Source organism: Phyllostomus discolor, chromosome 3, assembly GCF_004126475.2.
Source record: "Phyllostomus discolor isolate MPI-MPIP mPhyDis1 chromosome 3, mPhyDis1.pri.v3, whole genome shotgun sequence".
Classification (NCBI taxonomy): Eukaryota; Metazoa; Chordata; class Mammalia; order Chiroptera; family Phyllostomidae; genus Phyllostomus; species Phyllostomus discolor.
The window spans coordinates 37,532,934-37,546,239 of NC_040905.2; the positions used below are offsets into that span (position 1 = coordinate 37,532,934).

The window sequence follows — 13,306 nt, forward strand, 5'->3', positions numbered from 1 at the left end:
GTGTTGAATACCATAATGGGTGGGTTTGTGTATGTTTTAAGACCATATGGGCCTTTTAAGCAAAGTTTCCTGTAAATCTGGCAGTTTCTTCTGCTGCCCCAACCCACACTGGATTTTACAGCCAGAAGTTATGGGGATTTTTTTCTTCCTGACACTGGGACATTGGGCTGTATGGTCTGTCCTCAGGCTGGTATCACTGGCTCCCAAAACATTCCTCCCAATTTTTTTCCACCACACAGGAGTGTGGGACCACCCAGGCCTGTTCCACCACTGCTACCTCTTTGCCCCTTCTCCATGTCTCCATCCTCCTACCCATCTGGATGAATGTGGCTACTTTAAATCCTTGGTTGTCAGACTTCCATACAGTTCAATTTTCTGACAGTTCTGGGTGTTGTTTTCAGATTTAGTTGTAGTGCTTTTTTATGGCTGTGCAAGGAGGCTAAGTGCATCTACCTACGCCTTCATCTTGACCAGAAGTCCCATATTTTATATTTCTGTATAAATCTAAGTCCTATATGGACCTTCAAAGGCTTTGTACGTTAGCTCTGTACCAATAGTTGACCATTAATATAATCCAACACTATCAAATAGTATAAATGAAAGTATACTATCAAAATAAGTTTGATAAGTATACTATCAAAAAGTATATTATTGCATCTGGAGAATGGCTAATATTCTGCCAGCTTTGTAGATGGGAGGAAAACAAGCCTGGCAGAGGCACCCACTCCATTCCCCACTTGCTCCATAGCTGGTGATTGGAAGACACTCTGCAACATCAAAAAAAAAAAAGGTATATTAGTGAAAGAATTATAATGAAGAATGTGGACTAGGAAAAAATCAGTATCTATTCTGTACCCAGTCCCTAAGTGCCCAATGTTCAGAAAATATTGAATTATGGGAATTTAGGAATAATCAATAGTTTTGAACTGGCTAGTTGTACATACAAGTCAGAATCTCCTGATGAGTTTTTAAAAATTGATCACATTGAGTTCTTCTCTGCAGATTTTAAACCATTAGGCCTGGAGTAGGGTTTGTGCTTCTGTATTCATTTAAAATCTTTCTTAGGTGTTTCAGATGATCGTGGCTGGGGGAGAATCACCCAGATAGGGCAGTTATTATATATTACATTGGGTGGAATAATCTTCATAAAGAAAAGAATCTTCAGCTGTGCCTTGCCAGACAGAAAATCTTTAAATAGAAGAAAGATGAGGGCAAATCATTTACTGTATGAGCAGGAACTGAGGCAGAAGTGGACAAGAAATGGCTGGGGAGAGAGTAGGTAGGCCATTCTTTGAAGAGTTCAAAGCAAATAAAGATGGTAATGTCCACTGAATGAGGTAATTAGAAGGTAATTTTTTACTTTTAAAAATACAGTTCAGTAGAGGAATGAAACCAGATTTAGAGGTTAGAAAAATGAATGAGTTATGAGGAATCAAGGCAGTTATTCAAAACACTCATCTGAGAATTTGACAGGGGCAGAAAATAAAAAATAAAATAGAATTTAAATAGGAAGGGAATGATCAAGAGATTTTTTTAAAAAGATTTTATTTATTTATTTTTAGAGAGGGAAGGGAGGGAGATAGAGAAACATTAATGTGCGGTTGCTGGGGGTTATGGCCTATAACCCAGGCATGTACCCTGGCTGGGAATCGAACCTGCGACACTTTGGTTCACAGCTTGCACTCAATCCACTGAGCTACACCAGCCAGGGGAGATTTTTGTTTTTAAAATATATTTTATTGATTATGCTATTATATACAGTTGTCCCATTTCCCCCCCTTCACTTCCCTCCCACCTGCATATTCCCCCCCTTTAGTTCATGCCCATGAGTTGTACCTATAAGTTCTTTGGCTTCTACTTTTCCTACACTATTCTTACCCTCCCCTTTTCTATTTTCTACCTACCATTTATGCTTCTTATTCCCTGTACCTTTTCCCCTTTCTCCCTCTCCCCCTCCCCACCATTGATAACCCTCTATGTGATCTCCATATCTGTGGTTCTGTTCCTGTTCTAGTTGTTTGCTTTTGTTTTTGTTTTAGGTGCAGTTGTGAATGATTGTGAGTTTGCTGTCATTTTACTTTACATGTTTTTTATCTTCTTTTTCTTAGATAAATCCCTTTAACATTTCATATAATAAGGGCTGGGTGATGATGAACTCCTTTAACTTGACCTTATCTGAGAAGCACTTTATCTGCCCTTCCATTCTAAATGAAAGCTTTGCAGGATAGAGCAATCTTGGATGTTGGTCCTTGCCTTTCATGACTTGGAATACTTCTTTCCAGCCCCTTCTTGCCTATAAGGTCTCTTTTGAGAAATCATCTGACAGTCTGATGGGAACTCCTTTGTAGGTAATTGTCCCCTTTTCTCTTGCTGCTTCTAGGATTCTCTCCTTAATTTTAATCTTGGGTAATGTAATTATGATGTGCCTTGGTGTGTTCCTCCTTGGGTCCAACCACTTTGGGACCCAAAAGCCGAGTGGCAACCCCCTCCTCCCCCCCGCAGCTTTGGTGGAAAGAAGAACCATGTGGTTTTGGCCAGAGTGGGGACTTCCACAGCTTTGGTAGAAGAGGATCACACGGCTTTGGGGTGCTCCCTTAGGCCATGTGGCCTGGGAAGCAGGAGAGACTTTGCCTGGAAAAAGGGTGAAAGAACTCTTGTCAGTAGGCCATGAGAAGGTGCCACATGGCTTTGGATTAATTAGAGACCCTGCCTGGACAGTGACACAGCTGATGGTGTCAGGAGGCTGGATCTTTGCTTCTTTTCCTGAGTAATGGTACCCTGAATTAGGGCAGGGAGGGAAGGAAGCACTGTGGTCGGCTGCAGGTATCCAAAAGGACTTTGATATTTTAATGAACATATTAGGTCACCACTTTAAGTCTGTACACATTAAATAAACATTTCCTTTCCTTTCATAAATCTTTGGCTTTGAGAGCTGTCTTTCCTAAAGGCGATAGACAATCAAACCTAGTGGGGGGTCCTTTCAGTAACAGTATATCGTCCTCACCCCCTTTGGCCCCTTTGTTCTGTAACAGTTTTTGGTGTCCCTGGGTGGGCCAATAATTTCCTCCCTCTCCCCTTGTCTGTTCTGTAACACTACCTCACTGGGTCCGCCAGCCACTGCCTTGCCAAGAGTCCTCTCTGTCCCTGACTGCCTGACTCTGCCCCTCCTACCTACCTGTCTGGATGAATGTGTCTTCTTTAACTCCTTGGTTGTCAGACTTCCATACAGTTCGGTTTTCTGTCAGTTCTGGTTGTTTTTTTGTTTTTAAATTGTTGTTATCCTTCTTTTGGTTGTCGAGGAGGCACAGTGTGTCTACCTACACCTCCATCTTGGCCGGAAGTCCAGAGTTTTGCTTTCAAGAGACAGGAGCTTAAGCATATTTGTAGGTTGTGGAGTGAAATCCAATGGAGAAGAAAAGAGTGGATATTTTAGAAATAGCAGATTGCTATTTATACCTACCAGGTATTTCTAATGTATTTGTTTAAGGACTAAAGTAAGTTATAGTGAAAATATAGCAGTTTAATTAGAATTAAAATATGAGTAAATTTAATGGCAGTGGGAATATCTGACAACTAAAAAGTCTTCAAAAAGAGTCCAGGGCACTGGACAGGGCAGAAGTGGACAATAAAGCCAAAGAAAGTTTCTGCCAACCCTACACATTTTCTCCACTTGATCCTTGATCCATAAACTTTGTGGAACTATTGACAATAGATGCAAACACTGAATGAAAAATTTCAGTAAGAAGATGTAGATAAGTACTTTTAATCTGAACAGTCCTAGAGTCACGGTGTGCCTCTGCTCCTCCCCAAAGGAGCAGGTAACTAGTTAAGGACAGTGAATGCTGGCTTCTGCTTCAACTCTCACTATCTTAACAGCCTCTTGCTTGTAATAACCTCTTAAAGTTTATATAGTAATGATACCAAAGCAGAGAAATATTTCAAAAAAATAGACATAATAAGGAGTTTGACTTGATTGGGTTACAATAATTATTATTTCTTTCAAAATGGTTTATTTCAGAATAGGGCAACAACAGCCACTCTTAATAGGATATGACTTGATGGAAATCCTTAAGCAAGATTATTCTGTCACTTAAGGTAGGATGGACCCGAGTGGGTAAAAGAATACAGACAGGTCTGTAACACTGTTGCTATCCTGTCGTATATGAGTTGAGGGCCAGAGCCAAATTCCAAAGGGTATTTAATTTTATATCACTAGATGTAAAATTCTAATTAATGATTTGATGGTTATAGTAGAGTACCAGATTATTTTTTATAGGATGGTTATACTTTGTTTTCAATACTATATAAATAGCAAAGCATCACCACATTTTTATTATTTAATTTGACCCTCACAAAAACTTTCTACAGCTGAAAGATAAAATGTTATTTTTCTAGGCTATTCAAAGAGGTAATGAAGATTTAGAGCAGTTTAACAAGTTAACTCTATGAACAAATGTCTGAGTACCTGCTATGAGCCAGTCACTGTGCTAGAGTTATATATTTTCCAAATGCCTGAGCCAGAGTCAGAATTCTTGATCCAGGATGTTGATGAAACCATAGCCACACTGCACTTATTTATGGCTGCTCTTCAGGAGACCTCTTGTAAAAAAAGCCCACGATGCAAGTTATGGTAAATATACATGCTTGGGTGTACCAAAAAACTTAAGCCTTTTGGGTATGAGGTACAACGGAGAGATTTTGGGTTTGACAGGTTGCATGTCTCATGCAGTTTTATGGAGCATGATGCACAAATTTTAAAAATACTTTTGTATATAAATTAAAGGTTCAGACTTCTTAATTACATAACCCACAGGGTGTAATGTATGTGTCAGCAACCATGATAAACATTTTATGAAGCAATTTTAAATTTAATAGCTATATAGCTTGGTTTATTTGCATTCTTTAAAGAAATTGCAAGCAAATAAATAGATGCTTTATTTATTTATACCTCAGTCATAGAGACATCAGAGAATGAGTTCCACTAGACAGGAGCTCAAAGAGTTCAGATGAAATTCCTAAGATTATTTTTAATAACTGAAAAAACAAAGACTTGGTTTGGTCAAATCTTATTTTGAAAGAGGTCCTGAAGTGAGATTTACAGTAATGTTATTTCTGGAATGTAAAAGAAGTTATTTTCTAAGTTGTCTACCCAGTGTTTTTTCCACAGAAATTATTCCTGGTTTAACATGGCTTTTGACAAGCATGCATTCAATATGTTTAAATTACAGATGGAGGCCTGGACTTCTAGCCTTTTTTTAAAGAGTCTACTTGATTACTTATACTAAGCTGAAAACTCGAGGCATGTTGCATGCATATATGCACACACGCCCTTAACACACATTATCCAGTTTCCAATTTAAAAACTTTAAAACCTTGTATTTTTTAGTTATTATTACAGAGATATTAACAATGACTAGAAAAAGTAGGGCCTGAAAAGTGTGCTTCCTCATATTAAGTTGCAATACTGGAAGCAAAAGTCACAGTTCGGAGGTTTTTACATGGCGCTGTGAAGTTTCCATAGTTCGTGTCCACATGGCCTTCCTGCTGGGGAGAGTCTTGCTCTCCCACAAGCAGATGTGGTCAAACTAGTCAAGTGACTCTGAAGAAAGGGCACATACCTTAGTGTCAACCTTGTCTGCTCTCTGTCCTTGAATCATAGTTACTGGGTTTATGGGCCCAGGTAAATGAGTCTTACATCCTACAGCAAAGGCAGAACACCAGCAACAGGTGCATCATAAATGGAACTGTCGAGGCTGTGCCACCACAAGGTTTTTTCTTCTGAAAGGCCAGGAGTATAAGACAAGGCCATGAAGAACCCCTTCTTGGGGATCTTCATTCTGGCTTAGGGTGCGTGTCACCTCAAAGGTGCTTCTTCTCTTCTTCCATAACTGGATAGGAAACCTGGGCTTGGCTACTTGGGCTAGCCACTTCTAAGGAGCAAAAGAGGCGACACTCTCAAAAGAACCACTGAGGCCTGGCGGTCGGCACCTTAGCCCCGAGTTCCACTTGGAGAGCCCTGAAACCACGGGTCCCAGAGTCCACTCCGGCAAAAGCGCCAATTCAGGGAAGCCAGAGAGACCGGAAGGCTCCGGCACGCGGCTTGCCACTTCTCTCAGACCGCGCGCTAAAATCAAACTCGACGACTGCTCGTTAGGGGCCGGGCCGCGCGCACCCCTCCCTCCGCCCCGCAGGCAGTTGCCACAGCCCGCCTTGCTGCGGAGCTGGGCGGGGCCGCCTCGAGGCAGCCGGGAAAGGCAGGCCGAGGAGGAAGGGACGCGAGAGGCGCAATCTGCGCATGCGAGCGGCGCCCCGCCTCCTTAGCGTCTGCTCCCGACGGGCGTCGTGGACCCTCCCACTCTCCCCGGCGCAGCCGGTCTGCCTCGGCCCTAGCTTCACCCCGACGCCCAGGGGTGTGCGTCTTCCCGCCCGCCGGCAGGCCTCGGACCTCGGCTCGCCTGCCCGCCGCTGCTCCTCGCGGCCCCGGCTCGCGTTCACGCTGTCGCCCGGGCCAGCGCGGCCGCGGGCAACCGCTCCCCCTCCCGCACCTACCCCGCCCCCTCCCCGCCTTTTCCGCCCTCCCGTCCCCCTCCCTCGACCCGCCGCCGCTGCTCCAGATGAGGTGATGGCAACGGCCAACTTCGGCAAGATCCAGATCGGGATTTACGTGGAGATCAAGCGGAGCGATGGTGAGCCGTGCCGCCGCCCCTGTCTGCCAGGTCCCGCATTCGGATGTGCATCGTGGGGACGCGGGCGCCGGCCGCCTCATTGATTGCTTCGCCAGGGTGTGGGGGCGGGAAGGCGGCGGCCGCGGCGCTTTTGTGTGTGGCTCGTGTGCTACCGAGGCCGGCCTGGGGTCCACCTCGGGTGCCGCTGCAGTGCAGGGGGCGGGGAGGTGCCCTGTGTGTGGCGGGGCTGGGCGGAGGGGAAGCCAGCGCGGAAGGCCCGGGTGTCACTGTCCGAGTCTTTGGGGGTGTCAGGCGGGCGCGGTGCAGGGTCCTGGGCCAGGGGCCCCTCACTTCTCCCGTGATCACCATCCTCCCCGGGGACTCCAGTCCGGGGGAGGCGGACGAGGGCAGCGGGCTTGGCGAAGGATGACCTACCGTCGCGTTTCACTCGGTTCTTTTCATTTTCCGGCCTCATCTCTGAGGGGTGGGGGCTGGGGAGAGCGGGAGACCAGTGATTTCAGTATTTAGAGAACCCTACTGGTAAGAGGCCGAGGTGGAGGGAGAAGGCCAACCCCTTTGGTTTAAACTGCTGTGTGGTTGTCAAGGTTCTTCGGCTTTCGTTTCTCGAACATGTGTCCTTTTTCACTAGTCCCTTCCTTGGAAGAAGGATGTGGAGAATGTGTTGCTCGGCCATGAATAAGGGTGGGGGAGTAGGTGAAGGAAGTATTCGATGAGCTTCTCTAAGGTGAAGAGACTGCAAGGGAAGGAGAGGCGATGAGCCTAGTCAATGCCAGAAGCCACTGAGGATGGGGGCGGGCGACTGGATGTTGGTATTTTCACACCCCCAGGAGAGGTAACCGAGAGAAAAGTGTAAGGCGAGGTGGAGATACATGCTTAACTAGAAAAAGAAAGAAAGAAAAAAAAAACAACAACAACCCGTAGGCTTAGGTAGCTTTCTCTAGGTTCCTATGGGGGAAATGTTTTATGTCACTAGCTTGGGGTGTGGAGTGAGATGCCAGCCAGGCTTGGAAATAATTTATAATGTGAAGGAGAAAACGCATGGAGAGAATGAATTAGAAGTGTGCGGTGTTCTTTACTCGATCTCTGTTATACCCATACCTTTAACTTACAGTTGATTATCCTCTATCCTCGTCAGCAGTAGTGTTGCTATCACACCTACACCCTCTTGGTTTCTACCAAGTTTGACCAAGTTATGCGAAACTAGATTGATTTTTCACCTTATCTGTGTGGTATATTGGAAGATCCATATAGTTAATGATTTTTTCCTTCATTATATTTGAGATTTGTAATAACAACTAGAAGCATCAATATCTTGTATGCGGAAAGGTAAATTATGCGACTTAGAGGTTTAGAAGTTACCAATAACACTTGTGAGAAAGATGTCTCCTTTACTTGGGTTGGGGTTTCTTTATATTACTCACTTCAAGTTACTTCCCTTAAACAATATTGTTAGTGTTATTTCTTAGGTGAATGCAGGTTCATTCACTGTGTACTAGCAAAAGTAAGATTTGCATATAATTTAAAATTTTGGAGTGAAATTAAATGTGTAAGTTTTTACATTCCAAGCTTTTAACTGTGATTATAGATGTTAGTTTAAAATCTATCCTCCCCAAAAGGGGGGGGGGAGCAATATGACTTTGCAAGGTTTGTATATATTTACTTTTTTCTGGACCAACATCTTTTTATTTAAATGTATTGGACTTGAAATAATTTTGGTTCTTTCAGGATTCTAGGATAGAGGGTTTTAATACTCTTTCAGCCTTCACCTTCTACCTGTACCAGAAACCCAGGCAGTAAGAGCTTTGTGTTCTTACATAAGTGCATGTAAGCTAAAATCAGATTTCAAAGCAGTTTGCCCATGAGAAATAATGGAAGTCTTTACAATGTGTATTATCCTGACCTGTGCTCATGTACATATATATTTATGCACCTCAGATGCATGATGGTGTTTGAAAGGTAAAAGATAAGTAGAGAACTTGAAGAGATGATTATTTGCATTGGAGGATAGTATTTCACAGTGGAAATTGATGTCTGGGAGACTGCCCTTAAGCTTTCCCTTTTTCACTTTAAAGAAGCTGTTTTCTCCTACTTTTATAGCTGATCTGTAATGGGCAAGATACTAGTGGTAATTGTAACAAAAATAAACTTTGTCGTTGGATGAACAATGACAAATGTGATTGATTGTGTGATTGCCTGAGACAATGGAAATCAGAAGGTTGAGGAAGGGCTGCTCCAGGCTGCTGTTAACTGGTGACTTGATTGGTTGCTAATGGTGATCCTTGTCCTTCTTTTAGAGCATGCTTCTCCTATCTGTGATACTCTTTATTAATAAAACATATTCCAAGGGCAAACAGGAAAACTAAGATGGATTTATTCCTCTTTCAAGACGCTGCTCAAAACTAATCCCAGTAAATCTTCACTTATTACTAAAACCAGATGGCCGGTTCGCCTCTGAATTCCTGTCATCTGTATCACTCATCAGACAGTGTATTTCCTTAAGTATTGATATTTGGGCTTATTTCTCTTAATATTTGTTTTAAACTGCACTAGAGAGGGGGTGGAGTGGGGAATGCAGTGAAAAGATGGCAGGCTACCCCCCACACTTCAACCAGTGTGTTACAAGATTGAAATACTAATAGACTTAAATTCCCTGAATTCATCTGTGTATCCACTCTGTGCCTAGCAGAGTTTCTTTGCATGTAGTTTTCGAGTAAATCACTTATTATTGGATTTTGGGTTTTCAAATGTTATTTTAACTAACCATTCAGATGGGCTCTTACCAGGAAGTGAAACCCTCCATCTGTGCTCATCCTGTGTTGCCACCTCCCCGCCTCTGGCCTCTCACATCCTATACAGACTGTTTAGTTCAGAATCCCCAGAGTTGACGGAACTTGAGTGATCAGCCAAGGCGAGTCAGACTAAGGTTAGAAAGGACAGAGGTTAGGCTTGGACTCCTGAGGTTGTTCCCAGCTGCAGGACATAACTCGGTGTGAAATTAAACTGGTTTTTGGAAATGGACACTCATGTATATTTTATTTTCTTTTGTTTTATGGATTTAATCTTTATTGTATTTTTCCAGTATATTTTCTTGTATGTGTCTTCCTATTATCGTTCTGATTCACTTCCTTTTTAGAATCCAGTGATTCTAAAAACTAAACTATTAGTACAGTATTACTGTTGTATGGCAAGATAGTCTTTGTTGGGAAATTTTAAACTACACTGTTAAAACATTTTAAAAATGTTCTACAGTAGCTGTGACTACCCTTTGAGGACTAGGGGAGGGATGAGAAATACTTTGAATATTTGGAGGCTGCAGTTAAGATGGGTTTGTGTTTGGGGTCCCTTAGTCACCGTATTGATATGTGATTGGAAGAGAATCATAGATTATTTCAACCAGAAAGATCTTTGGAATTAATCTAGTTCTTATTTTTATAAATGTGGAGACTCAGTCTCAAGTAACCATAAGTGACTTGTCAAGATTCAAACCAGACAATTTATCAAGAACTGTGACAGTAAAGAGAGAGTTCTCCATTATTTGGCAACCATGTTATACAGCTTTCTACAGCCCAATCAAGATATAGGAAATTGCTTCTCATTTGTGGGAAAGCCACTAGCGAGCAGTTTTGTAGAGGCCAATTAGGAATGATCTGATAAAAAGTAGTATGGTGTGGTGGGTTAGAAGGTCACAAAACTCAATACTGTGAGAGGAAAATATTCCTGTTTCTTAATTAACCATTGGTGAAAAGAGTGCATTAATTAAGCATCTGAAATCCAGAGGAAATTGAAGATTTCAAAGGACTCGTTGGGGATGTTGGCATGTAAGGATAGGCAGTCTTTAGAAAAGTTTCTTTTAAACAGCCTAATTCTCTACCTGCTTTGCTACATTTACTCTTCTGCTAGTTCATCTTTACTGTCATTGTATAGACTTTTGGAGAATAGATTTTATAAATTTAGGTAATAAAAATAAACCACTAAGCAGTACATTCAATAGTTGTTCTTTAGGTACAGTTATGTTATTGATGATGGAATGGGTAGAATGGAGGAATTTGTGGATTAATAATTTCCTTTTACATGATAACTAACATGATAATGGTTCCATCTATGTATTTGTTAGGCCTTCATGGTTTTCCAAATGGGTTGGTTATCTAATTGGATCCTACCAGAATCTATATGAGGTAAGCAGGGTAGGAAGGCGGTAGATTCATCATTATACAAATGAATCTGAGGTTGCATTATTTGTCATGATGATAAGGTTAATAAGGGGCCATAGCCTGGACCAAAGACTGTAAGTTGTTTCTCTCCTAGCTCTCACTTTAAGTGCTGGCAGATGTTTGCTGGTGATGGTATGAAGTTGTACGGTATGCATACTTTTGTTTTTGAGATACAAAAGCCCCTGTAATAAAATCCTTGCTACTGCTACCACCAAAGAGGCTCAGAAAACCTACAATTGATAACATTGCTTAAATTTTGCCATATTGCCCTGGCCAGTGTGGCTCACTTGGTTGGAGCATTGACCCATATTAAAAGGTTGCAGTTGATTTCCAGTTAGAGCAAATGGCTAGGTTGCAAGTTTGGTCCCTGGTCCACGTGTACAAGAGGCAACTGATCAATGTTTTCTTTTCACACTCTCTCTCTCCCTTCTTTCCCCTTTCTCTAAGTATGTCTTTGGGTGAGGATTAAAAACAAAAATTTCGAAATTGGTGAGATCAAATTGAATTCTGACTATAAGGATTAAGATTCAGCAAAGTAAGCCTTTAAAGCCCTCTTCAGTAGTTAGCCATTCATTAGTTGCTCCAGAATTTCACCTGAGAGCTGGGAATCTATATTCATTGCTCAGTCACTTTATTCCCATGATGAATTTTTGGAACTCTGGGGAAAGGCTATGTATCAACTTGTTTTATGTGTCATAATTTTTTAAAAACTGGAGAAAATAGCAAAGAGCCAGTTAAACCTGTGTCTGTTCAACTAGGGAAGGAGGTGTGAGTTTAGAAAATCAGTATTCTTTTAGAGATCATCTGGTCCCGTTCTTTCTAGTCATAAATATACTTGTCATTAAAATTTCATGAATCTTTTGCAAAGGTTAATTTTTGGATTTAGCAACGTCCCTTTGCTTTTAACACTGCTGTCCTGTAACCTAAAAATCATCTTTGAAGGTGTTTGTTTTGAGTTCATAGTTCTGACCTTTAAAATAGATATAATTTTTAACTCCTAGATAAAACTAATTTTCACTCTTCAATCCAGTTGTAGAGCAAGTATTGGTTAGGTGGCCCTTACATTACATACCAATGCATTTTTTTTAAAGTAATACTAGTGATATTGTAGTGCCTAAGTGAAAATAGACTTGAGAACCTCACCATATTGAACATTTAAGTGCTTGATTTCATGTAGCACATGCTGGGCCATATACTTAATATAGAGAGCTAAATAAATTAAAGTTCATGGTCATTGGGATCGGCCTAGTGAAAATTTAAACAAAAATGAAATGGAGTATCATTTCATTGTTGCTTACTTAACCTTAAGTTTCAGTTAACTTTTACTGCTGTCTCCTGAGAATAAAATTAGGGTGGAGAAGTCCCTTTTAAGAGTCATGCTCCTAAAGCTAGTCTTTGCTTAGGACTTTCTCAGTTTTGGTACTACTTGTTTTTCTCACTACCCACTACAATCAAGCTTGCAGCCAAATGGGCCTTGACTGGGGTGTGAGGGTATTTTGGTAAATAAATCCTAACTGATTATACCATGTCACAAAATAATGGGGTCTCATATTTCTGTTTTCTTATTGTTAACAGCCTATTATATATCAGACATTCTGATAGGTATTGGAGATACAAAAATGAATAAGGCATGTGCAGTTCTTGCCCTCAAAAGCAATTGAATAAATGATTGATTCATACTGATATAAGTGTGCCATTCTCTGTGTACATTATTACCATTTACCTTTTTTAGGTTAGGCTCTTTAGTCATGAAGTTGTAGTTATTCAATAGAAAATAAATGTCATACACCTTCTTTTCATGTCCTCCCCATGACCAATATCCATTATTTCTCATGGTGTGCTTTCCTGAAGAACTCGTAATCAACCTAAATATTTTTCTTAATACAATACCACCAGTCCTGGTAACCCTTGTCAGTCCATTGAAATTGGCCTTACTGGTCATTACTGGCCTATTTTCTAGCTTTAATACCCATTTGAGTTTTAACTTTACGTTTTATCTTGGTTTTGATATTTAAAGGACTAGGTTTATTCAGTTCTAAATTTGTGGCAGACCAGGCCCTTGCCCCAGGTTTTTCTCTAGATGTCCCAGGTTAGGGTGCTTGTAAACTCAGGGACCAAGGAAGCAGAGCATAAAAACAGAGTGAACCAGCTGCTAGTGCTTCTGTGTAATTTGGGTACAGCCCGCCTACACAGGGTGGCCAAGGGACTATATGTATCAGGCAGCTCGCTGGGCTCTATTTTACTTACTTTAAAAGACTTTTTCTCAAGGTTTTCATTGGGTTTGGTGTGAATTTTAACCATATTTCGCCTATATAAAAACATTTTAAAGGAAAAAGGATCAGAATGGGACATATGTATGGTAAAATTTGCTGAGTGTCTACATGGGGCAAACAATGACCTTTTTGATTA

At 41.4% G+C, this 13,306-nt stretch overlaps 1 protein-coding gene and 1 non-coding gene across 5 annotated transcripts in view; both read left to right on the forward strand.

Moving 5' to 3' along the window:
- The first annotated feature begins 644 nt into the window (after positions 1 to 644).
- Positions 645 to 778, forward strand: LOC114514485. The gene has a single exon (XR_003686066.1). It is a non-coding gene; the product is annotated as a small nucleolar RNA SNORA7 (small nucleolar RNA).
- Positions 779 to 6,343: 5,565 nt separating this feature from the next.
- The window catches only part of KIF2A (kinesin family member 2A), a 73,618-nt gene continuing 66,655 nt past the window's right edge, over positions 6,344 to 13,306 (forward strand). For 2 of the 4 annotated variants that reach the window (XM_028521284.2, XM_028521292.2), the window contains exon 1: positions 6,348 to 6,686. In XM_028521284.2, coding sequence (XP_028377085.1) covers positions 6,623 to 6,686 — 64 coding nt within the window. In that variant the 5' untranslated portion in view covers positions 6,348 to 6,622. Of the gene's footprint in view, positions 6,687 to 13,306 lie in introns of all 4 variants that reach the window. The other 2 variants (XM_036020324.1, XM_028521277.2) reach the window with 2 other exon arrangements.